This window comes from Carya illinoinensis, chromosome 5 (genome assembly GCF_018687715.1).
Source record: "Carya illinoinensis cultivar Pawnee chromosome 5, C.illinoinensisPawnee_v1, whole genome shotgun sequence".
In the NCBI taxonomy this organism is placed as follows: domain Eukaryota; kingdom Viridiplantae; phylum Streptophyta; class Magnoliopsida; order Fagales; family Juglandaceae; genus Carya; species Carya illinoinensis.
The window spans coordinates 42271945-42299615 of record NC_056756.1 but is presented as its reverse complement, the minus strand read 5'-3'; the positions used below and the strand labels follow the sequence as shown (position 1 = coordinate 42299615).

The 27671-nt window shown below is 34.9% G+C and overlaps 3 protein-coding genes across 7 annotated transcripts; all 3 read right to left on the bottom strand.

The window, feature by feature from the left end:
* Positions 1–9322: 9322 nt before the first annotated feature.
* On the bottom strand, positions 9323–12556 carry LOC122309822 (esterase-like). Its single transcript, XM_043123500.1, has 5 exons — positions 12220–12556; positions 10670–10879; positions 10373–10542; positions 10008–10272; positions 9323–9852 (listed from the first exon to the last, which is right to left on the bottom strand). The coding sequence occupies exons 1-5, from the start codon at positions 12476–12478 to the stop codon at positions 9596–9598; spliced, it is 1161 nt and encodes a 386-aa protein (XP_042979434.1). The 5' UTR covers positions 12479–12556; the 3' UTR covers positions 9323–9595.
* A 4981-nt stretch (positions 12557–17537) lies between these two features.
* LOC122309819 (protein FAR1-RELATED SEQUENCE 5-like) lies at positions 17538–24084 on the bottom strand. Of its 5 annotated transcripts, XM_043123497.1 has the most exons (4): positions 18345–24084; positions 18121–18233; positions 17989–18051; positions 17538–17907 (listed from the first exon to the last, which is right to left on the bottom strand). In XM_043123497.1, the coding sequence occupies exon 1, from the start codon at positions 20305–20307 to the stop codon at positions 18850–18852; it is 1458 nt and encodes a 485-aa protein (XP_042979431.1). In that variant the 5' UTR covers positions 20308–24084; the 3' UTR covers positions 17538–17907; positions 17989–18051; positions 18121–18233; positions 18345–18849. The 5 variants fall into 5 exon arrangements, with proteins under 5 accessions (XP_042979431.1, XP_042979429.1, XP_042979430.1 ...); XM_043123495.1 differs by having other exon boundaries at positions 18121–24084; XM_043123496.1 differs by having other exon boundaries at positions 17989–18233.
* Positions 24085–24233: 149 nt separating this feature from the next.
* Positions 24234–27318, bottom strand: LOC122309820 (esterase-like). Its single transcript, XM_043123498.1, has 5 exons — positions 26499–27318; positions 25520–25729; positions 25226–25395; positions 24861–25125; positions 24234–24705 (listed from the first exon to the last, which is right to left on the bottom strand). Exons 1-5 carry the CDS (start codon positions 26755–26757, stop codon positions 24449–24451), a joined length of 1161 nt encoding a protein of 386 aa, XP_042979432.1. The 5' UTR covers positions 26758–27318; the 3' UTR covers positions 24234–24448.
* Positions 27319–27671: the final 353 nt, after the last annotated feature.

Here is a 27671-nt window from a genome sequence, read left to right as displayed (position 1 = left end):
TAGTAAACTTACTTCATCTCAGAAATACACTTTTATATTCCTACCTGATGTTCGTTTTATTCAAGAATTTACCCCATTGAAGATGATTGGGATTGCTAGAAAGTCTGTTAGGCTATACAACTTGCAACAATCAGGTGCTTATGCGGTTCAGTTTCCATCGAAATCAAACACTATGAACTCTGTTCCAAATTCCAAAATCTAGCATAGTTGATTCAGACATCCTTCTATGTCTCGATTGTCTCTTCTTTCAAAGAATGCACCAGATATTAGTTTTTCAGACAAACTTGATGATTGTTATACAGTTTGTCCTCTAGCCAAACAGAAAAGGCTTTCTTTTGAGATCCATTTATATAATAAAAGTTCTTCTTTCAATCTTATTTATGTTGATATATGGGGTCCTTTTTCTGTTTCAACTCATAATGGTTTTAGATACTTTCTTACCTTAATGGATGATCACACTAGATTTACTTGGACTTACTTAATGAAAAACGAAATCTGAAGTTCAAAATATTTTTATTGCCTTTTACAATCTAGTTGAAACACAGTTTGAGACAAAAATAAAGTGTGTCAGCTCTGACAATGGTTTAGAGTTTAAAATGACAAATTTTTTTTTTTTTAATTCAAAAGGAATTTTGTATCAAGTGTCATGTGTAGAAATACCTCAACAAAACTCTATAGTTGAGAGAAAACATTAACATTTATTAAATGTAGCAAGGGCTTTAAAATTTCAATCAAACATACCTTTGATTTTCTAGGGAAAACGTATACTTGTTGCAACATATCTCATTAATAGAATTCCTTCCTTAATTTTGAATAACATATCTTCATATGTAAGTTTTGTACAATTCAATTTCAGTATATCATCATTTAAAAGGTTTTGGGTGTTTATGTTATGCATCAACCCTTACCAAAAACAGATCAAAATTCTCACCAAGAGCAAGAAAATGTATGTTTGTAGGATATCCATTTGGTATAAAGGGCTACAAGCTTTATGATTTGGAACAGAAAATATTTTTTTATTTATGACTAAGATGACTAAAAATACATCTTAGTCAAATAACATTTCAAGGAGTTCCATTTCAGTTCTTCCAAAGCTAATTCTAGATTACAATGAAAATGTAATTTATCCTGAACCATTGCAATAAGAAATTCCTTATCTTGAACAATTGCAATAAAAAATTCCTTATCCTGAACCATTGCAATCAGAAATTCCTTCTCCTGATTCAGTTATTCAAACTAGTACAAATTTACCTCTACATGATGAAAATCAATTTCCACCCTTGAGAAAATCAACTCGACAGCACAAGATGCTTGGTTATCTGCAAAACTATCATTGCAATTTAGCTGCTTCTGTTTCTCAATCATCTACCTGCTACTAATCCAGGTAATAAACATAGCATATCTAAGGTTCTTTCTTTCTTCAAAATTAGAACCATCATTTTATCACCAACTTGTCCAGCATGCTCATTGGAGAGCTGCTATGTCTGCAAAATTATTTGCACTAGAAATGAATGACACTTAGGCTCTCACAACATTTCCACCTAATAAAACTTTTATAGGTTGTAAGTGAGTATATAAAATAAAATACAATTTTGATGGTTCAATAGAGAGACACAAGACAAGACTTGTTGCCAAAGGGTATACTCAAAAGGAAGGCTTAGATTTTTTTGAGACTTTCTCACCTGTTGCAAAGATAGTTACTGTGAGGTGTGTTCTGTCACTTGCCACAATACACAATTGGCAGATTTTTCATCTAGATGTTAATAATGCATTCCTATATGGGGAATTAGATGAAGAAGTTTTTATGAAGCCTCCTCTAGGTTATCTTAGCAAGGGGGACAAAAGTGTATGTAAATTGTAAAGATCTCTATACAATTTAAAGTAGGCTTCAAGATAGTAGAATTCCAAGTTTACTTCTGTGCTGTTTAACATAGGATTCTCATAATCAAAGGCTGACTATTCCTTAGTTACTAAGAAAGAAGGAAGCTCATTTGTAGCCTTGTTGTTGTATGTAGATGATATACTGCTAGCTAGTAGTAATATAGTTGCAATTGAGAGTGTTAAAATATCTCTAAGTGATGAGCTCAAATTGAAAGATTTGGAGCTAGAAAAATTCTTTCTTGGCATGGAAATAGCTCGATCAAAAAAGGGCATCTCTTTGTCTCAAAGAAAGTACACTTTAGAGCCTATTTTAGATTTTGGTTTACTTGCTGCAAAACCAACTCTATTTCCTATGGATACTCATGCAAAGTTATCGAAAGATGATGGTAAATTAGTAGATGATATTTCAACTTACAGAAGGCTAATTGGAAGGTTATTGTATTTGACTCACACCAGACTCGACATTACATTTGCTAATACACCATCTTAGTCAATTCTTAAATAGCCAATGCCCCATTTACAAGTTGCTATGAGAATCTTGAGATATCTCAAATCTGCTCTTGAGCAATGTTTATTTTTCCCAACTTCATCAAAGGTTCACATCAAAGCTTCTTTGGATTCAAACTAGGTTAGCTGTCTGGATATTTGCAAATCAATAACTGGATATTGCATTTTCATTGGGGATTCTCTTATATCATAAAAATCTAAGAAGCAACACAAAATATCAAGATCTTCAGCTAAGGCTGAATATCGATCAATGACATTCACAGTTTGTGAAATTATCTGGATCAAAGCCTTACTTGCTGACCTATATCAGTAACACACCCAACCAGCTATCTTATTCTGTGACAACCAAGCGACTCTTCACATAGCAACCAATCTAGTCTACCATGAACATACTAAACACCTAGAAATAGATTGTCATTTGGTGTGTGAGAAGTTACAAGAGGGTCTAATCACTACTTTGCATGTATCTTCTGCTCATCAGATTGCAGATCTAATGACCAAACCTTTGGGTTCTAAGTCATTTGTACAAGATGAATGTGCATAATATATACACATTATCTTGAGGGGGACTATCACAGATAATAGATAGATGATATACTGCAATATGTGTAATAATTCCATTTGATGCATGTAATAGTTAGTTTACTTTCTGTTATTTTTGTTACTTCCCTCCTTTTATTCTTTGGTTATAAATACAAAGGATTTAGATTGTAAACACAAGTCGAATGAATGAAGTTCATTTTTAGTTCATTTCATTTGATATTTTAGACTTCTCTCTCTGCTTTCTTTCACTCTATATCATTTACCGTGTAGAAGAACAGGAAGCCCACATTAGAAATAGATTAGAAAGAAGACAAAGAAAAGTTGGCCTTCCATGTTAGAAACATTTACAGTGCTTGTCGTGGTAGAAAGAGAAGGACCTGGATGGGATCCAAGACCAATAATAGGAGTTTGAAAAATTCATGTTTGTTATGTATAAACTTATTTGTATGGCCATACATAGCCATTAATTAAGACCATTGAAGCCATTAATTAAGACTATTGAAGCCATCAATTAAGACCATTGAAACCATTAATTAAGACCATTGAAGTCATTAATTAAGACCATTAAGCCATACCTACTCCTTTATACTCCTATATATATGTGTATCATTCACTTTTATATCATCAAATTTTGCATTTGAATAACAACTCTTTCTTTTGCAATATTCTCTTCTCTTGTAATATCATTTCTCTTTTAGTTTCAAAACACGTTATTAACACGAAGGTTCTGAAGATTTTGAAACTAGTAGTCTTCTACTCCAAGTAAGTTTTTTAATATATTTTTATAGTTTCTAAAATGAATATGAAATGTTACGTTACTTAATATTACTTGATGAAACTCTATGTTTATTCTCTTGATTTTGTGAATGCATTTCTTATTTATAATATAAACATACTTATATTCTTGATTTATACATGTAGAAAATGTTAAATCTTACGAAATTAGAATTCGTTGCTCTTGAAATTTCTGGAAAAAATTATTTATCTTGGATCTTTGATGCTGAGATCCATCTGGATGCGATGAACCTGGGTGATACAATTAATAAAGGAAATCAAGGGTCCCGACAGGACCGTGTTAAGGTAATGATTTTCCTTCAGCATCATTTTCATGAAGAATTAAAAACTGAGTATCTAATGGTGAAAGATCTACTTATTTTGTGGAATGATGTAAGGGAGAGATATGAGCTCAAGAAAATTGTAATCCTCCCAAAAGCTCGTCATGATTGGATGCACCTGAGGTTGCAAGATTTCAAGAGTGTTAGCGAGTATAATTCTGCACTCTTTAAAATTAGCTCACTATTGAAATTATGTGGTGAAAAAGTCACTGATGATGACTTGTTAGAGAAGACATATACTATTTTTCATGCATTAAATGTGCTCTTGCAACAGTAGTATCAAAAGCGAAAGTTCAAAAAATATTCTGAACTTATATCTTATCTTTTATTAACTGAGCAAAATAATGAGCTTTTGTTAAGAAATCACTAGTCACGTCCTACTGGTTCTATATCATTCCCTGAAATGAAAGGTACTAGATTTACACCATTCCCAGAAGCGAATGGTGCATTTTTTTCAAAGAAACCGAAGGCGTGAACGTGGTAGGAAAAACTATAAAAGTAGAGGTCCTAAAAGCGACCACACTAAAAGAGATAATAATAGATATACACCGTACCACCAGAAGTGGTTCAACTCAGAGAAGGTAAAAGTCCTCAAAACAAATTTTTAAAAAAATATGAAGATGGATGTCATAGATGTGGTATGACTGGACATTGGTCTCATACTTGTCGTACAGCTAAGCATTTAGTTGACTTATAGTAAACTTCTAAAAAGGAAAAAAATAAAAAAGTTTGAAACAAATTTTGCTGAACCATCATATGCTTTAGTTTCTATAGATGGAGAAGATATTACAAGCCTTGATGTATCTGATTTCTTTGAGAATTCTAGTGGTAGAGTTGATCATTTGATTGGTGATGGAAGTGTTCATTTTTAATTAATATATTTTCTTTATCTTATTGTAATTTTTTTTATATTTTGCAATGTTTTGTAGTAATGAAAGTTTTATATATTTTGTAGAATCATGAGTCTTACTGATGAACTTTTTTTATCTCTGAGATGAATAATAGAGATGTATATCTGGCTGACAGTGCTACAACTCACAAATTTTTAAGAATAAAAAAATATTTTCAAAATCTAACATTAAGTAAAGGCTACGTTCATACCATATCTGGTTCATTGAATATAATTGAAGGCTCCGGAAGAGCTTATATTATGTTGCCTAATGGCACTAAATTTTGTATTGATGATGTTTTATTTTCTTCACGATCCAGAAGAAATTTATTGAGTTTTAAAGATATACGCCATAATGGTTGTCATATTGAAACCACCAACGAAGACAATAAAGAGCATCTTCTCATTATTAAAATAATTTCAAAACAGAAGCTCGTATTAGAAAAACTGTCTGCTCTCTCATCTGGATTGTATTATACAGAAATGAGAACAATTGAATCACATGTAGTAATGCACCAGAAGTGCATTGACCCCAAAGTATTTATGGCTTGGCATGATCGCCTTGAACATCTGGGATCAATAATGATGAGACAAATAATTGATAATTCGCATAGGCATCCCGTAAAGAATCAGAAGATTATTTTACCTAATAAATATCCATGCTTTGCATGTTCTCAGGGTAAATTGATTATCAAACCATCTATCTCAAATGTTGTTTTTGAATCTCCATCATTTTTACAAAGGATTCATGGGGATATACGTGGACCTATTCAACCATCAAGTGAACCATTCGGATATGTTATGGTTTTAATTGATGAATCAAGTCGATGGTTACATGTTTATCTACTTTCCACTAGAAATATTGTATTTGCTAAACTTCTTGCCCAAATAATTAAACTACGAGCACAATTCCCTGACTATCCAATTAAAACTATTCGATTGGATAATGTAGGTAAATTTACATCTCAAGTTTTTTATAACCATTGCATGTCAATAGGAATAGATGTTGAACATCCAGTTGCCCACACACACACTCAAAATGGTTTAACTAAATCATTAATTAAAAGGCTCCAGCTAATCGTTAGACCTTTACTCATGAAATCAAAACTTTCTATTTCTGCCTAGGGACATGCTATACTTCATGCAGCATCGTTGATTTGAGTTAGGCCATCAGCATATCACAAATATTCAACATTACAGCTTGCATTTGGTTAGCAATCAAATATTTCTCATTTTCATATTTTTGGATGTACGGTATATGTTCCAATTGCACCTCCACAACGTACAAAGATGGGCCCTCAACGTAGACTTGGGATATATGTTGGGTTTGATTCTCCATCTATTATTAGATACCTTAAGCCTCTTACAGGGGATATGTTTAAGGCACATTTTGAGGATTTTCATTTTGACTAATCCATTTTTTCAACATTGGGTAATGAGAAGTCGGTACCTGAAGCATGATAGGAAATTACTTGGGAAAATAAAACCCTTTCCCAATTTGATCATCGTACAAAAGAATGTAAGCTAGAAGTTCAAAAGATTATTCATTTGCAAAGTGTTGCAAACCAATTATCGGATGTATTTACTGACACTAAAGGTGTGGTAAAATCATATATTTCTGCTGTTAATGTTTCAGCAATGATTGCAGTCCCTGAAGGACAAGCTGCCAAAATAGCAATAGGTGAGTTTAAGATACGCCTGAAGCGTGGACGGCCTATTGGTGCTATAGACAAAAATCTTCGGAAGAGAAAAATACAAAATGAATTTGGTACTCCTGAAGAGTCCATACCCACAACACAGGTCATAAAAGTAATTGATGTTCTTGAAGAGACTAAATCTCCTGAAAAAGAACCTCCTGAAAAGGTATTTAATGAAATGTCTTTCCTTGAAGAGGGACAGGTACCTGAAAATAACGAGATCTCGATACATTCATGAGTACTGGAGAAATTTTGAATAGAAATAAAACTGTTGTCGACAACATATTTTCATATAAAATGACCCTTAACATTACCAGAAGTAATGAAGAAATTGAGGCAAGAATTGTCGAAGAATGTCGACGTAGAAATGACTGGCCAAAATGGAACTCAGCTATTAAAGTTGAATTAAACTCGCTAGCAAAGTGAGAGGTCTTTAGACCAATTGTATAAACACCAAAAGGTATAATGCCTGTTGGATATAAATGGGTATTTATACGTAAGCGTAATAAGAGCAATGAAATTGTGCGATATAAAGCACAACTTGTTACACAAGTTTTCCTGCAGAAATCGAGGATTGATTATGAGGAAACATACTCTCTTGTTATGGATGCAATCACATTCAGATTTTTGATTAATTTGGTAATTACAAAAAGATTGGATATGCAGTTGATGGATGTGGTCACTGCATATTTATATGGATCATTAGATCATGACATATATATGAAAATTCCTGAAAGATATAAAATGCCTGAAGCTTCTAATATGAGTACATCCAGAAATATGTATTCTATTAAATTTCAAAAATCTTTATATGGGTTAAAGCAATTTGAACGCATGTGGTATAAACGCCTTAGCGAATATATATTGAAAGAAGGATTTGAGAATAATCCAATATGTTCATGTGTTTTTATTAAGAAATCAGACTTCAGATTTGTTATTATTGTGATTTATGTTAATGATCTAAATTTTGTTGGAACTCCTGAAGAGATCAGAAGAACCACTACATATTTAAAAATTGAATTTGAAATGAAGGATCTTGACAAAACAAAATTTTGTCTCGGCCTGCAGCTCGAGCATCTGCAAAATGAAATTCTCATTCATCAGTCAAATTATACAGAGAAAGTCTTAAAACACTTTTATATGGACAAAACTCATCCCCTGAGTACTCCAATAGTTGTTCTATCACTTGATATGCAGAAGAATCTATTTTGTCCTTGTGAAGACAATGAAGAAATTCTTAATCCTAAAATACCTTATCTCAGTGCAATTGGAGTTCTGACGTATCTTGCAAATTGCACTCGGCCTGATATTGCATTTTCAGTTAATTTACTTACAAGATATAGTTCCGCACCAACTCGAAGACATTGAAATGACATTAAACATATCCTTCGATACCTCCGAGATACGGTTGATATGTGATTATTTTATCAATATGGTTCAAGTCCACAATTAGTTGGATGTGCAGATGCAGATTATCTTTCAGATCCACACAGAGGTAGATCTCAAACTGGATATGTATTTACTTATAAAAATTCTGCTATATCAAGGAGATCTGTCAAGCAAACACTATCTGCTACCTCTTCAAATCACTCAGAGATCATTGCAATTCATGAGGCAAGTTGAGAATGTATTTGGCTAAAATCAGTGATCCAACATATTCAAGAAAAGTGAGGTCTTCCAGTGATTAATGATAGTCCAACAATTTTATACGAAAATAATGCTGCTTATATTACTCAAATTATAGGAGGATATATCAAAGGTGATAGAACCAAACATGTTTCACCTAAATTCTTTTATACCCATGAACTTCAAGAGAAATGTGAAATTAACGTCAAACAGATACGATCAAGTGATAATCTGGCAGATTTATTCATAAAAACATTATCAACTGCAACATTTAAGAAGATTGTGCAGAACAATGGAATGCGGAGACTTGAAGACCTATTATTATGCACTTTTCAGGGGAAGTAATGTCTTAAAGACTTGTGGTGATTGTACTCTTTTTCTTTCGCTAAGGTTTTATCCCACAGGGTTTTCCTTTGTAAGGTTTTAATGAGGCAATATTAAAGCACTTGACGATATACATGAATATTGTACTCTTTTTCCTTTGCCATTAGTTTTTTCCCACTGGGTTTTTCCTTAGCAAGGTTTTAACGAAGCATATTCTTTATGTATGGTCATTCAAACGGGGAGTATTATGTATAAACTTATTTGTATGGTCATACATAGCCATTAATTAAGATCATTGAAGTCATTAATTAAGACCATTGAAGCCATCAATTAAGACCATTAAGCCATACCTACTCTTTTATACTCCTATATATATGGGTATCATTCACTTATATATTATCAAGTTTTGCATTTGAATAACAACTATTTCTCTTGCAATATTCTCTCTCTTGTAATATTATTTCTCTTTTAGTTTCGTAACAATGTTTAGACTTTTCAAAGGGAAAATGAGAAATTTTAACACCTTGAGTGAGTTGAAAACTAATTAGTATGAGCATCCAAATGGACAGAATTGGTTTGGTCAAAGAGTGTTGAGTTCATTTTCAAAAGCCAAAAACTGGAACATATGAAATCGGTTTTTCATTAATCCACGTCTGAGCACAAAATGGAGAGAGAGAGAGAGAGAGAGAGAGAGAGAGAGAGAGAGAGAGAGAGAGAGAGAGAGAGAGAGAGAATCTGGATATGGAAAGGGAGAAGGGAAATTGAAACACACGTTTCATTAAGAACAAAAAATGTAAAACTAGTCATTTTATTAAATAACCTAGCCTACCACGAAATACCAGCATATTTTTATTTGAGTAATGTTAACTAGAAGTTGTAAATGTGATATTTTTTACATTTTCTAAAAGTAGAGTCTAATTTTTTTTTTTTTTTTTGTAATGAAAAACTTGTTTATTTGAAACCTTATACAAATATATATATTTATTTATATAAATTAAGGTGTGAATAGGAATTTAAACTTGGCGACATGCCATTTTCAAGGGTACAGGGGGATCTGAAAATGCTCCAGTTGAAATTTGAGCAAAAACAAACTTGTTGGCTGCCTCAGTATAGTGAATTCCATCCCAGTTTACTCTGACCGAGGGGCGCTCACATGAACCAACAAATATTTGGCTTCTATTCACTGTCACTGTTCCTCCACACCCAACACTACTGCTGTAGTTGTACTTTCCTCCGTACCCACAACATGCGACAAGTGGAAGCTCAAATCCTGCACATTTCTCAACGCATACATGAATATGATCATAAAGATAATAAACATTGAGAACAGAATTGACCTTTCTTATATTACCAAATCAAGGTTTTAATTTGGAAAGTCAAAAATGACATAAAGAAACTCACTTTTTGTAATATAATAAGGCTTACCGTATTTCTGTGGTTCGCTATAAAGAGAGTACTTGACAGAGTAGACATCTACATATGTGATTGCAGCTGAAGGAAGATCGATCCTGAGTCGAACAATGGCATCCTTCAACTTGTGATTGAAAGATTGAGCTACATCATTGTAAGGCTTTGCACAACCATGGCTGTCCCTTTGAGCTGATGGAAAAGGGACCAAAATATAGGGCAGGCAACCAATTGGTCCTGTATTGTGGATCCAAAATGATCTTGCTCCCAACTTATATATATTCTGCATCATCATTAATTTCACTTGATTATCATTAACAGAAAACAAAACAAAACAAAGTTGCCTCTTTTTCTTCTTTCTTTTCTTTGTAGTCTTAATTTACCTTAACATTAAGAGAGAACTTGTCAAGAATATCGGGGATAGAAGCATTGACTTCCTCTAAAGTCATGTTACCAAAGAATCCCTCACTAAGATCATTCTGACCGATATCAAATGTGTATAAAGCTTTAGGAAAATAATCCTTCTTGGGCATCAAATGTGCATATATTCCTCCTACAAGAGAGAGAAATTTCAATTGAAAGCATAAAGGTAGTAGATGATACAGATGTTTTATATGCACTCTCAAAAAAACTAATTATATTAAGGAACAAAACAAGTAGTGGCGGGGTACCCATTTTACCTTGTCGTCTTATAATCTGTGATCTTTCTTTGAACTGCTCAAATTGTGAGCACTGGATATCGAGGTAAAAGGGACTAAATCCACCTGCAGGTATAATTCTGGATGGTAGTCTGATTGTGGATGCAGCCGTGGCAAAGTTTGCACCTTGTGTGAAGTTAGTTCCCAAGGAATCAAGGTATGCACTTAGATATGGAAGACCAACACCCATTGCTGTAACCATTCGATTAAATCAAACGAGTGAGAATTCATATCATGTAAGATAATGAGAATTAACTTAAGGAAAAATATAATTGCAAGCACAATTGTGCACTAATCTGTATACTAATGTGATGTGATTGGTCAAAAAGTAGATTTTATTGAAAATAATGATAATTTAAATTTTAAGTATGAATAAATCAATATTAGTATACAGATTAATACGCGACTGTGCTTATATATAACGTAACTCTTAACTTAATCTAGTCCTCAGCACTGTGTCCAACTGTTTGACTTGAAAGTTTGCTACAAGATTTGTGCGCGCCTTGGACAATACTCGGTCAAAACTCCAATGTGCTCTAATTCCACTGGTTCTCATGTCAGGTCCACGTGTACGAATGGCCGAAAGCAAAACATCAACCAATGTCTAACCAATACAGGGCCACCTTCTCATGACATGGCACTTTGTTTAAATTTACTATTTTTTTTTTAAAAATATTATATCTCAGCTTAAAATTTTTTAAACATAAATATTTTTTAATTTTAAAATCTTTAATGTTTTCGTCTAATCATTATAATTTTTTAAAATATATAAAAAATTATAACAAAATAATACAACTTTTTCAAAATTAAAAAAAAATAATATTAAAAAATATATTATAATAATATTTTAACTTTATAATATTTTTATTCAACTTTTTCTATCTCATTTCTGGAGACTCAATAAAACATCTATTACATTATTTCATTATTATTTACAAATTATTTTACTTTTATTTATAAACCCTCGTCTCATCTATCTTCCATCCTAACCTCTACTCTCCATCCATCCATTAAAATGATGAAAAGCACTAGATTTGGGAATCCATGCTTCCTATTGGATTTAGTAATTGCAGAATGGCTACATAGCTTACTTTCGAGGAGGTGCTGATCTAGATATTTTTTCTGCAGAAGAACTCATGATTCTACATTGGCTATTTGGCATTTCTACCGTATGTTATAAGAGCAATGTTATATATAGTTATTTTTACGTATTTTCTATACACTCTATTGATATAATTGATTAGATTAATTTTTTTAATACATAACTAATTATATCACTAAAATACACAAAAAAATTCACAAAAATAACTACATATAAAATTTTTAATTTTATAAATACTGTACCATGGATCTTCATGGGCTATTAGTACTACAAATTCAGGCCCAATGCTCTGTAATATTTTATAAAAATAAATTCTATTCATTCTACCATTACACTGAAGTTGCGTAAGCTACAACAGTGGCTACGAGAATCTGATTCCTTAATAGTTAGTATATAAAAGCTGAGCTACGCTAAAAGTCAAGGTACGTACCTATGAAATCAATAATGAGCCGGCCATCGGAGAACCTTCCGGCAGGCCTACGAAAATAGGTCTCCCCATTAGGCCGTGTGACTCTTCTGAATGTAGCAGACAGTCCTCCAGTATCGGAGCTTGAGGCGCCAAAGTTAAAGATTGCAGGAAAGTTGCAAACTTTAGAAGCAAATACAGGGTTCAGTATGGTAGCAGACAGTAAAAGCGTAAACAAACAAGAGAGAGGAATTGTGGACTTGAGGATGCTATGAGTCCCCATATTGGGTTAACCAAAGAGAGTATGCAAATGGGAAGGAAACGAGGGGAAGTTTGATGTTTATAACTTATAGGGAATGGTCAGCTCCCTCTCTCGACATTTATAGACATATTTACAAACTCGTATTGAAAAAATTGTTGTCAAAGCTGGCGGCTTGACCATTCTTCATAGAAATCTAATAATTGTACTTACAAGGAAAGGTCGGAACTCGGCTCCCTCTCTCTACACTATACATATGAATAATTCTGCTTGTTATCTCCTCACATTATATATTATATTTATTTTTTTATTTTTTATTTTTTTATAATAAATATGTAAGATATAAGTAATAAATATAATAACACAATTAATTTAATAAAAATAAAAAATAATTTTAAAATATATAAAATATGTAATATGTTAGATGATGCATCCTTCCTATACATATTTATTCAGACAATTTTAAAAAAGAAATTTTATTTACCGTCTTCACTTAGATATTGCATATGCAAATATTTTATTAATTAAAAAAAAATATCATTTTATGAGAAATATATTTATAATTTTAAAAAATTTTAAAAATAAAATTATCTAATTCTATATTACAATCTCAAAAAGAGATTGTACGTAGTATTGCTAGATTGAAAATCCCTTATGACATCCATTCAATTAATGCTATTACATTGCATATATATATATATATGATCTTGCCTTGGTATAAGGTCTATTTTAATATATAAAATTGGGATTTAAAATATTTATAATTCTTCTTTAATAATTATTAAATAATTTTCAATTAGTAGTGAAGCTGATTTTCTTTTATCAAATTCTAAAAGATAAAAATTAAATAATATCATATTATTATTTAACTATAATTTTTTATAAACTATCTCATCTCATTTAATTTAAATTATGTAATCAAACCATACGCAAAACATATCTGTAGGACAATTTGTCTACGCGTGTTTTGAAATAAAATGCGGTTCCATGAATACCCTTAACAACAAGCTTTATTTATTTTTTTAATAGAACTTTACGATTTGTTAATACAACATTTATAGGAGACCCATTAATATATAATTGAAATAAAATAAAAATAAATAATTTTTTTGCACTATTGATGTTTAAAATAAAGTTTAAAAATAAATTTTTTAGTTTAAAGTTTACAATTTATAATTTAACTTATATTTATGTCACTTTCTACGGCCTCTTTAATGCGGTTCGAAATCATCTCAGCCTTGGCTCTACGTTGGAGTCATCTAGTAGGGTCTAAAGTTGTCCATCAAACCTGGTCATTGACACAACCTCACCACCTGTCGTAGATAACGTGGCCTGTTCACAAGCCGGAAACTTTGACCCTAAACTCGAGTGTATAACCAGACAGAGGTTATTGGATAAATCCAAGATTAAAGAAAATTGACAGGGAAGAAATTGTGAGCTTTACGGGGCAGTTTTTAGATTTTTTTTTTTTTTTGTTTTTTTAAAAAGAGGACGTATTTTAATTTTATTAATGATTCTTATTTTTAACGAAAAAGAATTATGGCTACAACCAGACATATGGAGTTACAAAATAAACAAAGAGACCAAAATCCAAGCATTAAAAAAAACAACAACCAACCTGAAAAAAATTCAACTATGTGCAACCCAACATCTCGGAACGCACAATACCGGTTAAAGATTGTGAACAAGCGAAGATACCATAATTTTAACAATTCCATAATTTCTCCCTAATAATCTTCGATTCTTCGACAAAGCATAAATTGTATCGTAAAAGAGGACAATATTCAAACCATAAGAAAAGAGAAGAGCGCCGTGTGGAATATGAAATAGGAACTACTCTCACAAAAATAAAATTTCATAGTTTAATGAGATACATCAAATCTATTTTTAAAAAATATATATTTATAATCTAATACATTCACACAAACAAGTTTGTTAAGTATTTGTTTTTAGATGCTGTTTGAATAGTAAAACTTGATTTGTTGGTAGGGACATTTCTTATTCATTTGTTAGAACATTTTCAATGGAATAGTCAAAGTCAAAAGTTTTAGCTAATATAAAACAAAAAGTGCTGAGTGCAGTCGCCTGGTGTAAACGGCGTGCAGTCAGTTGCTGACGTGGATGAGAAATCAAAACTCACCGTTTTGATTGGAACCAGAACTCGCCATTTTGATTGGAACCCTAAGTCTCTCTCACTCTCTGTTTCTCCTCTCTCGAACCACTTTCGAGACCCTCTCTCCCTCTCTGCGATTGGAATCCCAAATCCTCTCGAACCAGTTTCTAGTTCTCCTCTCTCACTCTCTGCGATTGGAATCCTAGATCTAGAGAACCAGTCTCCTCTCTCACTCTCAGCGATTGGAATCCTAGATCTAGAGAACCAGTTTCTGGTTCTCCTCTCTCACTCTCAGTGATTGGAACCCTAAGTCCAAACCAGTTTCTGGTTCTCCTCTCTCACTCTCTGCGATTGGAACCCTAAGTCCGAACCAGTTTCTACTTCTCCTCTCTCAATCTCTGCAATTGGAACCCTAAGTCTCTCGAACCCTAGACTGCTTCTCCTCTCTCGAACCACTTTCGATTCCCTCTCTCACACTCTGCGATTGGAACCCTAAGTCTCTCGAACCACTCTCTGCTTCTCTTCTCTCACTCTCTGTGATTGGAACCCTAAGTCGACCTCTCTCAGTCTCTGCGATTGGAACCCTAAGTCTCTCGAACCACTCTCTGCTTCTCCTCTCTCGAACCACTTTCGATTCCCTCTCTCACTCTCTGTGATTGGTCTGGTTCTCTCTCAATTCCTCCCTCAAAACTCCCTCTAGATTCATCCCGAGAACTCCGAACCCTAAATCCATCTGCTACCTTATTTTTCATTTTTTTTTTTGTCATTTTTTTGGTTGTCATTTATTTTTGTTGGTTGTTGAACGAGAATCTGTTGGTATGGATTCACGTTTCCCTCCCTCTCTGCTTCTCTCTCGATTCACCCTTCAGAAGTGGAAACCCTAAATTCATTTCTCTGTTCGGTCTGTTCACATTAAGGTAAGATTTCTCTGTCCACTAGTTCATCATAATACTGTATGGTTCTTTAATTTTTTGCGTATAATGAGTCTTATTCAGTTACTAGATCTATAATTTTTTAATATTTTTGTTCATCTTGTGTTATTGAATTGCCCAGTAGATGCGTTGAATCTGATTTCTGTTTCTAGTTTGTGAATTTTAGTTTATGTGCTCTGCTATGTGGTATATTGTGACACTTTGGTTAAGTTGGTGGGTAATTGGTATGTGGTGTTTTTTTGTTTGGCTGAAGTGTATGGGTTTATGAGCACATTAAATTGGGTGCCATATATATTGTGTATTTTCTGAATGTTGGTGTAATAGATGCTTAATGTTATATATTATTTTCTGTTTAGGATGGAAATATCAGTTAGTATATATCTTCATTGCAGGATAATATGTCATATCCTCCCGTGTAAAATTATCACCCAAATGCAAAATCTTATATACATATTTTTGTTAGATTGAATTGCCCTGTAGAGGCGTTGAATCTAATTTCTGTTCCTAGTTTGTGAATTTTAGTTTATGTGCTCTGCTATGTGGTCTATTGTGACATTTTGGTTAAGTTGGTAGGTAATTGGAATGTGGTGTTTTTTTGTTTTGCTGAAGTGCATGGGTTTATGAGCACATTAAATTGGGAATGGTGCCACTATATATTGTGTAGTTTCTAAATGTTGGTGTAACAGATGCTCAATGTTATATATTATTTTCTGTTTAGGATGGAAATATCAGTTACTATATATCTTCATTGCAGGATAATATGTCATATCCTCCTGTGTAAAATTATCACCCAATTGCAAAATCTTATATACATATTTTTGTTAGACAATTTATCTCTTTGCAAAATATTATGCCATACCTCCCATGTATATTTCTTCTCCCATGCATATATACACTGTTTAATATATACTCTTGACTGGGAGCTATTTTTACTTCAATATTATGATAGAAAATGAGTTCTGCTTCTCATTCCGGGTCAAGCTTGGAGAGACCACTTTGCTATTGTGGCTCCCAAGCGAAACTACGGATTTCTGGAAAAGTAAAATATTTTGGTAGAAGATTTTTCAATTGTCCAATCTATAAGATGAATAAATAATGTGGCTTTTTTGAGTGGATTGATCTTCAAAGTGAGCAAAACACTTGCTGTAAGATGACGTTGGAGTTAGCTGAACGGAGGCACGAAAGGGTACTTCATGAGCGGCTGCGCATGGAGGAAGCCAAATTTACCGCATTGGAGAAGAAGTACAAGGGAGCGTTGAAAGTATTAAAAGTCTCATGGTTTTTTTTTTTTTTTTTTTTTGTAATAGTTTGTGCTGTATTTTGTGCGTATCGAATTGGTTGTAATGTCTCTCGGCCAATGCTTTAGCTGATGTAACTCAACCCCTTTTGATGTATTTGACACTTTGATCAGTTAATGTATTAGATGTGTCATATGTAATTTCTTCATCCTGGAACTTTTGTATGTATTTAAAATTTCTAGCCACTTTCTTGGGACTTTTGTATGTATTTGAAATTTCAGGTGAATTTTTTGGGACTTTAACCACTTTTGTATGTATATAGACCACTGTGTCTATATTTTTTTGTATGAGGGAAATTATTACCATTTCTTTATGTGGTTCCAGTATCCTTAGCTTAAATTGAGTTTCGAATCAGCATATTGCAAAATCCAAATCCCATTTGGCAGTGAATTATTGGATACCAACTTTTGACATCAATTGAATACTTAGTAGTCAATATCGGCTGGCAACAAAAGATTACAAGAAACTGGTATGCTACACGTTACCACATCATTACACATTAACTCGTATAACATTGAAAATAGACCAACACATATGCCCCAAGCTTGAAACGGATTCCATCTTCAAGTCTTATAAGACAAATCCTAAGAAGCGTATGTCTTTCACCACAATAATTACTGGGCATCACCTAACAAAGAACACTAAATATAAGCACCTGTTGGATACCCATTAGTCCATATGTTGCACCAAGTCAAAAGACGTGAAGAATCAGTTTTTTAACCTCACATCACATACACAAAAAAATAACCAATATATTCTATTTGGCATCAAATAATGTCCTCCTAGAAAACACAAATTCTCCTGTCATCTATATATATACATCCGAATCTGACATCAAATATTGATCAGCTTGCCTCCCCTTCCATCCACTTAAATTCTCAGATCAAATATACAAAATAGGATTTCATCTTATACAAATTACAGTCAACTTGCCCAAAAATTCAGAAGGGAAAAAATAGACCACATCATGTGGTGTACAAAATATGCATCAGCTTGCCTCCTTCTCGTCAAGAAAATTCTCACATCAAATATACAAAATCATTACATCCATGCGTTTGACCCATCTCCATCCAGGGAGCTTTGGTTGTGTGTCATCCAATCATAAAAAATCTATTTCCATCCAAATAAACAAATCTTTATCAAATAATAAATAATATTACAAAAATGGCCTAGATAAGTGAGAAATCTTACACTTTCTTGACTACCAAAGAACATAGGCTGAACACTTTGCATGGTCCCACTACTATCCATGACCTGTTAATAAATAAGTGAATTTTATCACAATGCAAATATTGACCTCCTTCAAAAAAAAAAAAAAAAAACCTGCTTATATCCAAACATGATACTGTAAATTGTCTGTCATTGGTTATATCTGCTTCTGATGGCCCAAATAAATTCCTATATGTGCCCATAGCTACTGTATCTCCTTCATCTCGCTAAAAGTGAAGTAAATAGTTATAACTCATCATTAGAAATAAGTGAAACTTTATCATAATGACACACTACGAAAATATTTCAGTTTTATTATCCCCTGCTAAAACATGCACCTATTTGCGTTTTCCTCCCACTTGTGCTTTTTTTTGTTTGGCTTTAACCTTCCGCATTTCTGTCTCCATCCTGAATGTTCTTCTAAGAGATGGAGGTCTTCCTTTTCCTCTGACAACAAGTGGACTCTTGACTTGTCATGAGCTACCAACTATAGCCCCATCTAGTATTGTAACCCCAGGTTCCGAAACTTTGCATTGCAAAAATATAATAAAAAAAGTTAGCGACACTTGGTGTAAATACAAAATAAATAGCAATTGTAAATCCAAAATTGTAAATACAAAATACGAAATAAATACAAAAATAAATTGTATTGGTGGCCTTCAAACCTGTTTGGCCTCTAGATAAGGGTCGTTGGTTCTGACGATATAATCCAGTCATCTCATGTATCCTCTTCTTTGCATCTTCAAAGTCCTTATCAGATTCCACCGCATAATCTATCATCTTATAACACATATTCAGAAGAATTGATTGTCTATTATCATTTGGCCTCTAATCCCCTGCATCTTAGTTAGATTGGATTAACGTGTATCTTCTTTTGATGTCCTTCCGCCATCGGTCTAAAATGTATCGATCTGGCAATAATTTTATACCGTTTGATTTGAATACAGCCAAAATATGCCTACACAGTACCCCCCTCATCTGAAATAAACCACATGAACACTTTGCATTGCAATCATCGACATTAAAATCTACAAAATATGTAACATGCTTTGTGAACTCCTGAGTACGAACTTCATATTCTACCAAATAACTCTTCATTATACAATCCATTGTCTGTAAAGATGGATCCAAATCAAGCACACCGATTACTTGCTGTTGAACTTCCTTAACTTTTACGTTCGTGTACAACTCCTGAAATTTCTTTTCAATTGGCGATCTAGATATGCAGGGAATGGTGCCACTAAAGGAAAGAAACTCTGCTTGATTTTCATTCTCAATTTTCCTTTTTAGCGCATTGTCGAACTGGTCGGCAAACTCTTTTAGGTTTGTCTTTGAATGGACATAACCATCAAAGAAAGCATTCATACTCTCGCTACACTGAGTGGTACTCATTCTCGCCCAAAAGTGCTCTTTTAGAAAAACTGGTACCCAATGCGCATGCTCCAAATATAAACTTTTCAACCACACATTTTCATGTAAGTCGTATGTATTAATAAACACAGACCAACATTTTTCAAACTCCTCAATAGTTTGTGTGTCGTATACACATTTCATCAACTCAGTTTTCAACCCACTTTTATATGCAGCATATGCCCCAAGCTTCTCAGGTGCCTTCTTTAGTATATGCCATAGGCAAAATCTATGTCGAGTTTCCAGGAAGACAATAGCAATTGCATTTTTCACTGCTCTGTCTTGATCAGTAATAATCGCCTTTGGAGCTACTCCGTCTATACATTGCAACCAGGTTTGGAATAGCCATGTAAGGGTCTCTGTGTCCTCACTGGAAATCAACCCAGCTCCCAAAAGAATCGATTGCCCGTGGTGGTTTACACCAACAAATGGTGCAAAGGGCATCCCATACCTATTAGTCAGGTATGCGGTGTCGAATGTCACGACATCACCAAAATACTTATAGGCTGTCCAACTACGTGGATCTGCCCAAAAAACATTTTTTAACCTCCCGTCATCATCTAAATCCATCAATGCAAAAAATCCGTTATTCTTGTACTGCATCCTTAAGAAATAATCACGAAGTGCTCCAGCACCACCTGCACCAAGTCGTAGATGACGGGTTTTGTCAATGTAATTGCCACAATCCTTTTCCAGAAATGGCAGGTTCTCAAAGCCACTTGCGCCAACTACAAGAGATCCGTAACTATTGTTCAGTTGGATACCAGCTAAGTCGTTGGTGTCAAGGACTCTTTTAACTGTCTTACTCACTTCTCTGTTACATTGATAGAAGCGAGATTTCTGTGGGTTGATAAGATGATTATGTGAATTATTGACTGTTGTCAACCGCATCTTTCCATCGACTCTCAACACATTTATCCTTGCCTTGCAGTCTGTCTTTCCTGTCGGACGTGGGTTGGCAACATTGGATGTCTTAATCTGTGCCTTCCCTCCCCACAACCAAGAGTAACATATCTGACACTTTGATCCTCTGACCTCTCACTCCTTTGTGTCATCACCCCAAACTCGCATTTCTTGGCATACTGCTTATAATAGCTAAACAAATCTTCAAACGAATTGAACTCCATGCCCGACTTTGACTCCTCAATCATATCATCACCTTTCGACGATGGCACTACGTGTGATGTACCTGGAGTGCAATCGTCGATTTCCAGTTCACCTGGACTGCCATCTTCAGTTTCCCGTTCTTCTGGTCTATCAAATGCATGTTCTTTCCCTTCTCCCATGCCCTGTAAAAGTTGTTAACTTTTTCTCCACATGTTGAAAAAACACTTGGTAATGGCATACTAAATTAAAAAAACCAAAATTGACCATAACAAAATAATAAATCTCGTATCATTTTATGGCACTACCAAATAAATAAAAATTTTGTATGTAAGCTTCACCACAATAGAAACTCATTAAACTCATTACCTCAAATTGATGTATTCAGCCCACTTTTGAGGTAATGAAATCTACATATTGAAGCTAATAGTTTATAATTTAGGTAGTAGAAGTAAACGATGAGGAATTAGTAACTTTCCTATGAAATAAGCTATATCTTGGTTGATAAAATATCTGCATTGCTTTCCATTCAAAAATTTCTTCTCTTATGGCGTTCAACAAGTAAAAAAAGTAACAAGTGGACTCCTTTAACCAAGTAGTTGCATAACAAGATCATTAAACCAAATCATATCCAACAGAAAAGTGCCAATAAAAAATGGTGCAAAGATTTCATGAAAAAAATTTATATATATTCAAATCATTAACCAAATATTAAAGCCATCATTAACCGAATATTAAACCCACTGTTTTGTACTTGAATCACACATTTACATTTTGTAGTCATCAACCAACGTAAAAAACAACATCAAACCAATATTATCGGCTCTAACTAAAATTAAACAAAATTATGTATGTAATTAAGAAACCCACAACCTTTTTTTCCATTTAAAATATTCGAAGCTAGTGAGGTGAAAATTATGTGAATTCCTAACCTTTTTAGAAGGGTATACGTTATTAGATTTCATCCAATCAAATTCAATATACCAAATGGAATTAATGTATTTAAATGGATTTTTTACTTATTTAAAATCCATGAGCCAATTTAGCTTGCCTAAGACTCATCCATATTCAATATCTCTTGATCATGCCAGGAAATGTTGTTACCAGCCACAGTTTTTGTATTTATAAAACAAAAATAAATCACCAACAAATATGGAGGAAAAGCCAACGTCGCTTTGTCATCTTCTCTATTCAGTCATCATAAACAAATATCATTGAAAGTCTTCCATTAATGATATTATGTATCATTAAGTCTACTTCCTACACATTGCAGTCAATTTATTTACTTTACATTGGCCTCCTACACGACACAAACCCGAGCAAAACCAAACCACATTTGTATGCAACATTTTCAAAGTCCTCTATGGATTCACGTTCAACAATATATATTTACCATGTTCATTCAAATCCCACAAAACAGAGCCACATATATATCAAACAAATTATGAAAATCTGTTTCAGGTTTTTTGAAGCATGCAGATATAGATCCATCTCAGAACCAAAACCTGGTCGTGGTGGTGCTGACCCACGAAACTGACCACCTACTTCCCTAACCCGAGATGTTGGGTTGAACTGCTAGCCTGTAAATCTGACCCGAGTTGATGGCCCACGAAGCTAACCCGAGATGATGGCCCACGAACCGGATCCAAGCAGATGGCTCGCGGATCTGACCCAATCTCAACTGAAACCAACCTGATCCAAATAACGGTCGGCCTTTGACCCACTCCAACGTAGATCGGACCAGCCCGAAATCAACCCACCCAACGGCAACAGTTCTCTGCACCCACGACGAGGTAGTCTTCCTCCTTTCAGTTCTGGGGGGCTCGCGAATGGAAAAAGCGGGAAATCACTCTTTTCGAAAATGCTTTCAATCTGCACCGGTTTTGGTTTTCATTTGTATTTCGTATTTTGTATTTCATTTTTCATTTTTTTTTAAATAGAGGCTGACGTGGCGTAACGCCACGTCAACCGACTGCATCCTAATTACATCTGGCGACTGTGTATAGAACTACTAATATAAAACAGTTTTGCTACAGGTACTCGCTGTTGGGTACCTTTTGCGGAATCGGCTGCTGATATTATTAAAAACAATAAAAATAAAAATAAAATTAAAAAAGAGGCGAAAACACGAAATGAAAGAGGGAAACTAAAATCAAAAAGTTATGCTTCTAAGATATAACTTCATCCTGTTAAAACAAACTATACGAGGAAGACGTTGGCACGGAGCAAAAGACCAAAGTTCCATGCGGCTGGGCACTCACTCGTAGAAGACTTTGGCACAGAGCAGATCAGAGGCAACTAGCGACGAGCTGGGTTGCTCACGGTGTAGACCACTTGGCAGTCCAGGCTGTGCACTCATTCGCAGAAGACTTTGGCACAGAGCAGATCAGAGGCAACTAGCGACGAGCTGGGTTGCTCACGGTGTAGACCACTCGGCGTAGCTGGACTGTTGAAAATGGAGAGAGAGAGAGAGAGAGAGAGAGAGAGAGAGAGAGAGAGAGAGAGAGAGAGAGAGAGAGAGAGAGAGAGAGAGAGAGAGAGAGAGAGAGAGAGAGAGAGAGAGATAGAGAGAGCAGCTGAAGCTTACGGAGCTGCGCATGGTTGAGGGTGGAAAATGGGGAGACTTTGGGTAGTGGGGTCACGACGTGGAGGTTGCTCTCGGTGGCTTGCACTGCTCCTCCTTGCTCTGTTTTCAATTCTTAAAACAGAGGACATGATGGAGTTGTTTCGGCTAGACCCGTGTTAAACGTGGCGACGATGATGCACTGATTTTGTCCATGGTGATGAGCTGAAAGTGATCTTGCTGTGAAGCCGGTATGATGAATGGAGAGGGTGGCTAAACTACGAGTTGGTAGCGGCGTGTAGTTGAGTGGTTTCCTGCGTGGTGACAATGCCATTGTGCGTGGGTGGTTGCTTCCTTTAACCTTGTTAACGTGAGGAGTTGTGATGGAGGTGGGGTTATAACATACAAGGAGCGGCGTGAACGGGTCACGGTGTGGAAATTGTTTGTTTTGGTTATGAGAGAAATGGTGATGGTTGATCTTTCGGCGTTGGTTGAACGTAGACGGGTTGGACGTGAAGGAGGTGGTCTGGGTTGGCATGGCAGAGATCAACGTGTAGCAAGGCTTCGGGTTAGAGAGCACACATGCTCTCTTTCCTTGCTTGAACACAGACAAGATGATATGAAGGAGATGCAAAGAAGAAGATGAGCTAAACGCGTTTCATTATAGTAGATGGACGTGTACGCGAGAGGTCCCCAACCCCGTGTGCAAATAGACTTTTTCAATATAAAATAAATTTAACTTTAACCATTTCATTAGCATCAAATTTTCACATTCATATCAAACAAAGAGAGAGTTCAAAAGAAATAATAAAATAAACATTTGTTTCATATGCAGTTACAAGCAAATATCTCTTATCGTGGCAGAAAGAGACGGACGTGGATGGGATCCAAGACCAATAATAGGAGTTTGAAAAAATCATGTTTAGGCTTTTCAATGGAAAAATGAGAAATTTTATCCCCTTCAGTGAGTTGAAACCTAACTAGCAAGAGCATCCAAATGGACCGTATTGGTTTGCGGTCAAGGAGTGTTGAGTTTGTTTTCAAAAGCCGAAAACTGGAACATGAAATCGGTTTTCCATTAATCCCAGTTTGAGCACAAAATGGAAAGATAGAGGGAGATGGAGAGGGAGAGGGAAATTGAAACACATCGTTTCAATGAGAACAAAATATCTTGCATACTTATTTTTTGAGTAATGTAAAGTACAAGGTCTAAATATATAAAATCATTTAAGTCCTTTGTAAAAGATAAGAGTCTATTTTTAAAAAAATAGACTTGTTTATTTAAGATTTATACAAATCATTTCTCTTTTTATTTATATATATATATATATATATATATATAAATATTAAGGTATGAATAGGAATTTAAACTTGGTGACATGCCATTTTCAAGGGTACAGGTGGATCCGAAAACGCTCCAGTTGAAATCTGAGCAAAGACAAACTTGTTGGCAGCCTCAGTATAGTGAATTCCATCCCAGTTTACTCTGACCGAGGGGCGCTCACATGAACCAACAAATATTTGGCTTCCATTCACCATCACTGTTCCTCCACACCCAACACTAATGCTGTAGTTGTACTTTCCTCCATACCCACAACATGCAACCAATGGAAGCTCAAAGCCTGAACATTTCTCAACCCAAACATGAATATGATCATAAAAATAATAAACATTGAGAACAGAAACAACCATTCTTATATTACCCAAGCAAGATTTTAATTTGGGAAGTTAGAAATGACCAAAAGAAATAAACTTGTTGCAATATAATAAGGCTGACCGTATTTCTGTGGTTCTCTATAAAGGGAGTACTTGACAGAGTAGACATCTACATATGTGATTGCAGCTGAAGGAAGATCGATCCTGAGTTGAACAATGGCCTCCTTCAACTTGTGATTGAAAGACTGAGCTACATCATTATAAGGCTTTGCACAGCCATAGCTGTCCCTTTGAGCTGATGGAAAAGTGGCCAAAATATAGGGAAGGCAACCAATTGGTCCAGTATTGTGGATCCAAAATGATCTAGCTCCCAACTTGTATATATTCTGCATCATCATCATTAATTTCACTTGATTATTATTAACAGAAAACAAAACAAAGGTTACCTCTTTTTCTTTTTTTTTTTTTTTTTTAGTCTTAATTTACCTTAACATTAAGAGAGAACTTGTCAAGAATATCGGGGATGGAAGCATTGACTTCCTCTACAGTCATGTTACCAAAGAATCCCTCACCAAGATCGTTCTGACCGATGTCAAATGTGTATAAAGCTTTAGGAAAATAATCCTTCTTGGGCATCAAATGTGCATATATTCCTCCTACAAGAGAAACAAATTCCAAATTGAAAGCATAAAGGTTGTTGATGATACAGATGTTTTATAAGCACTCTCAAAAAACCAATTCCATTAAGGAACAAAACAAGTAGTGGGGTACCCATTTTACCTTGTCGTCTTATAATCTGTGATCTTTCTTTGAACTGCTCAAATTGCGAGTATTGGATATCGAGGTAGAAGGGACTAAATCCACCCGCAGGTATAATTCTGGATGGTAGTCTGATTGTGGATGCAGACGTGGCAAAGTTTGCACCGTGTGTGAAGTTAGCTCCCAAGGAATCAAGGTATGCACTCAGATATGGAAGACCAACACCCATTGCTGTGACCATTCAATTAAATCAAACGATTGAGAATTCATATCATGTAAGGTAATGGGAATTAACCTAATCTAGTCCTCAGCACTGTGTCCATACTGTTGGACTTGGAAGTTTGCTTTACAAGATTTGTGCCGTGGACTCGGGTAAAACTCTAATGTGCCCTACTTCCAGTGGGTCTCATATGAGGTCCACGTGTATGAACGGCTGATGGGATTAATCAATGTCCAATCAATACAGGGCCACCCTTCTCATGACATTGCACTCTCTGTTTAGATTTAGGATTTGTTTGTTTGAAGAGTCCAATAAAATATTTTAACTTAAATTATTTCACACTACTTTTTACAAGCTGTTTCACTTCTATATACAGAATCATCATCTCATCTCCATCCATCCATTGAAATGATGAAAAGCACTGGTTTTGAGAATCCATGCATCGTATTGGTTTTACTAATTGCAGAATGTCTACATAGCTTACTTCTGAGGAGGTGCTCTAGATAGATTTTCTGCAGGAGAGCTCATGATTCTACTTTGGCTGCTAGGCTGTTTTATCGTGTTTAAGTACTGTGTCCATGGATCTTCATGGGCCTGTTAGTACTACAAATTCCGGCCATATACTGGGTCTCTTTCTGCAACATTTTACTAAATGAAATTCTATTCATTCTACCATTACACTGAAGTTGTGTAGGCTACAACAGTGGCTATGAGAATCTGATTCCTTAATAGTTAGTATACAAATATAAGCAGAGCTATGCTAAAAGTCAAGGTACGTACCCATGAAATCAATCGTGAGCCGGCCATCGGAGACCCTTCCAGCAGGCCTGCGAAAATAGGTCTCCCCATAAGGCGGTGTGGCTCTTATGAGGCTAGCAGACAATCCTCCAGTATCGGAGTTTGAATCGCCAAAGTTAAAGATTGCCGGAAAGTTGCAAACTTTCGAAGCAAATACAGGGTTTAGTGTGGCAGCACACAGTAAAAGCGTAAAGAAGCAAGAGAGAGGAATTGTGAACTTGGGAATGCAAGGAGACTCCATACTGGATTAACCAAAGAGAGTGATACAAATGGGAAGGAAACGAAGGAAGTTTGATGTTTATAACCTATAAGGAGGTCGGCTCTCTCTCTCTACGGATATAGACATATTTACAAACGCGTATTGAAAAAATTGTTTTGAAAGCTGGCAAGGCTTTGACCATTCTTCGTAGAAATCTAATCTTATCTGAGTTGTACGACTTATTTTATCTGTATATCCAAACGGTTAGAACTGTTTTTAACGCATCTTGCTCTATCTCTACACTGTAAATATTAACTCAGACAATTTGAAAACCCCCTTGTGAGACCCATCTCATCTCCTTCATGCCTACCCATCCCCCTCTGACACCCAGCCAATTATGGTCATTATATTGCATATATGCCTTATCTTGCCTTGATAAGATTTTTCTACTTCGGTTCGCGGAAATGGGCGAGCCAGAGACGGGTAGGAGTGGGTTTAGAAATTTCAAACCACAGTTGACGTAACATATTGATTTAGTGTTATCCGAAAAATACAAAATCAAAGAAAAAATAAGATGTAGAAAAAGTAGGCATCAAGCATCAAGCAAGAAGCAAGTGCGAACCGGGAGAACAGTCCAAGGAAAAAAAAAAAAAAAAAGATGTAGAAATGTTTTTTTCGAAAGCTACGTTTTATTCTTGTTTTTTCTCTTCAAGAGAGAGGGCGCACCTGAATTTCTCTAAAATCCTCTTTGCTGCAGCAACGAGATGCACGAATACAGAGATGAAGGGGCAGGTTGGGAGCTGGGAAGAATACAGAGATGAGAGAAGAGGATCAGCAGTGGGAGAGCGGAATAATGGAGAAAATACTCGTGCCAAAAACAACGGAATATTTTAATGTAAAATAATATATAGCCACGTGAATCTCCTGTCCAAATTTGGTCAGTCGAAATAGTTGAA